The sequence below is a fragment of the Salvia hispanica genome, unplaced genomic scaffold (genome assembly GCF_023119035.1).
Source record: "Salvia hispanica cultivar TCC Black 2014 unplaced genomic scaffold, UniMelb_Shisp_WGS_1.0 HiC_scaffold_832, whole genome shotgun sequence".
NCBI lineage: Eukaryota > Viridiplantae > Streptophyta > Magnoliopsida > Lamiales > Lamiaceae > Salvia > Salvia hispanica.
Window position 1 is genome coordinate 1 of NW_025952613.1, and position 2,000 is coordinate 2,000.

At 45.2% G+C, this 2,000-nt stretch overlaps 1 protein-coding gene and 1 non-coding gene across 2 annotated transcripts; one reads left to right on the plus strand and one right to left on the minus strand.

Moving 5' to 3' along the window:
- Positions 1 to 406: 406 nt before the first annotated feature.
- Positions 407 to 1,957, plus strand: LOC125200168 (the record flags this gene model as incomplete). The annotated part of the gene is made up of 2 exons (XM_048097902.1): positions 407 to 1,397; positions 1,479 to 1,957. Coding segments are annotated over exons 1-2 (1,470 nt in total), but the record flags the coding sequence as incomplete, so codon positions are not given.
- On the minus strand, positions 878 to 984 carry LOC125200169. The gene has a single exon (XR_007172688.1). It is a non-coding gene; the product is annotated as a small nucleolar RNA R71 (small nucleolar RNA).
- Positions 1,958 to 2,000: the final 43 nt, after the last annotated feature.

Genomic DNA, 2,000 nt, shown 5'->3' on the forward strand with positions numbered 1-2,000 from the left:
AAGTTTCCAAAAATTCTTGTTTCTCCAGATAGTAATTGAGTTCTAGTAGAAGATAGACACTTTGTGTACATCTTCCCCGTGTTCGATACCCGGTACTAACCTTTTGCTATACTATACCTACTCTGTATACTTGCAGGTATTTATAGTGCAAATAAAAAGTGCATCAAGTTTTTGGCGCCGTTGCCGGGGAAGACAATTCACTTTGGAGTGATATCTTCAAACGATAATTTTACTACTTTGGATTTTTATTGCTTTTAATTTTTTTTTTTTTTTAGTTTTTTTTTTTGTTTTCGAGTCTTGCAGGTTTTGTATGCGAACGCGTTCTGGGAAGTACATCTTAGAGCCGCTTGATTTAGAACTTGAAAGAACTCGTAGAATAATAAGAAGTGAAAAAGGATCAGGAACAATGGGTGACCGAACAGATATTGAGAAGCTGCAGGAGATGGTGAAGTTGCTGATGGATGAGAGAGATGCGGAGAGAGCAGCCCGAGAAGCCATGGAAAAGAAGAACAGAGAAACATTACCTGTGATGAACATGTTCAATCATGGGAATATGATCACTTTTCCTAACGGCCCTCGTATTGATGCTAACAATTTTGAGTTACGCATGCCCCTTATCCAAAGGGTCGAGCAAACTCCTTTTGCAGGTAGGGCGACTGAAGATGCTAACCGCCATCTCTCCAAATTCGTGGAAATCGCAAACACTCTGAAATTAAATGGTGTCGACGACGATGCCATACGGGTAAGACTTTTTCCATTCTCATTGATTGATTCTGCTAAGGAGTGGTTTGAGTGTATGCCACCAGAAAAGGTCTCCACATGGAAGGACATCGTAGCTACCTTCCTCGACAAATACTACCCGCCAGGCACTATTTTGAAGCTCAAAAGTGAGATCTTTCAGTTCACACAAGGCCATGACGAGCCCCTCTATGAGGCATTTGCTCGTTTCAAAGCTCTTCTTCGAAAGTGCCCAAACCATGGTTTTTCCATAGACCATCAGGTAGGAATCCTCTATAATGGATTTAATGAGAAAATATGTGCTATGCTTGATTCAGGGGCAAATGGAGGATTTCTAAGAAAGACAGGAGAGGATGCCATGGCGGTGATCGAGGAGTTCGCCACCAACAGTCGGGGGTGGTCGAAGGAAAGGCATGCCACGAGAAGAGTAGCAGCCATAGAAGAGGCCGAAGAAAGTTCTTTTGCTAAGGAGTTAGCAGAACTTAGAGTCAGGATTGATCAAATGGACATCTCGAGGAAGGAAGATCCAATTCCGGCAACTTCCATAGTGGCGGTCAAGGCACCCGAAACTGCCATATCAACTGTGGAAGAAATCAACTACGTGCAAGGAGGCGGTCCCAGAAACTACAATAACAATTATCGCCCTAATCAGGGGGGCGGTAATTTCAATAATTATAATGGGAACCGTCCGCACCCAAATCTTTCTTATTCTAACAATAATTACTTGCAACCCCCTGCAGGATTTAATGTTAGCAAAGGAGGAGTGGTTGAGCCGATGAAGAAGGAAGACAAGTATGAACAAGGAATCACGAAGATTTTGGAGGTAATTACGCAAGATAGGAAGATTAATGACACCAAGATCGGAGTGGTCGAAGCAAGGATAAACAACCTCGAGCAAGGAATGAACACAATCTCGGCAGCTGTAACCAATATTACCACTCAAATGGAGCAAATTCAGAAGAAGTTAGATGAGGATAGAGCAAAGGCAGCAGCAAGAGTGGATGATATTAACAAGAAGTGGGTGGCAAAGCAGAAATCTGGGGACTGCCCAGTCGCCGGCGGACCGCCGAACACCCCGCAGCGGCCCGCCACTGAGACGGCAGAGTCAACCACGCAGGACTGCCCAGTCGCCGGCGGACCGCCGCACACCCCGCAGCGGCCCGCCACTGAGAAGGCAGAATCGTCCACTAAGCAGGAGCTTGTGCGGCACAACGGGATTGTACTCCCTTTTCAGCCAAAGAGGAAGTTCAAGCTTGAAGAGC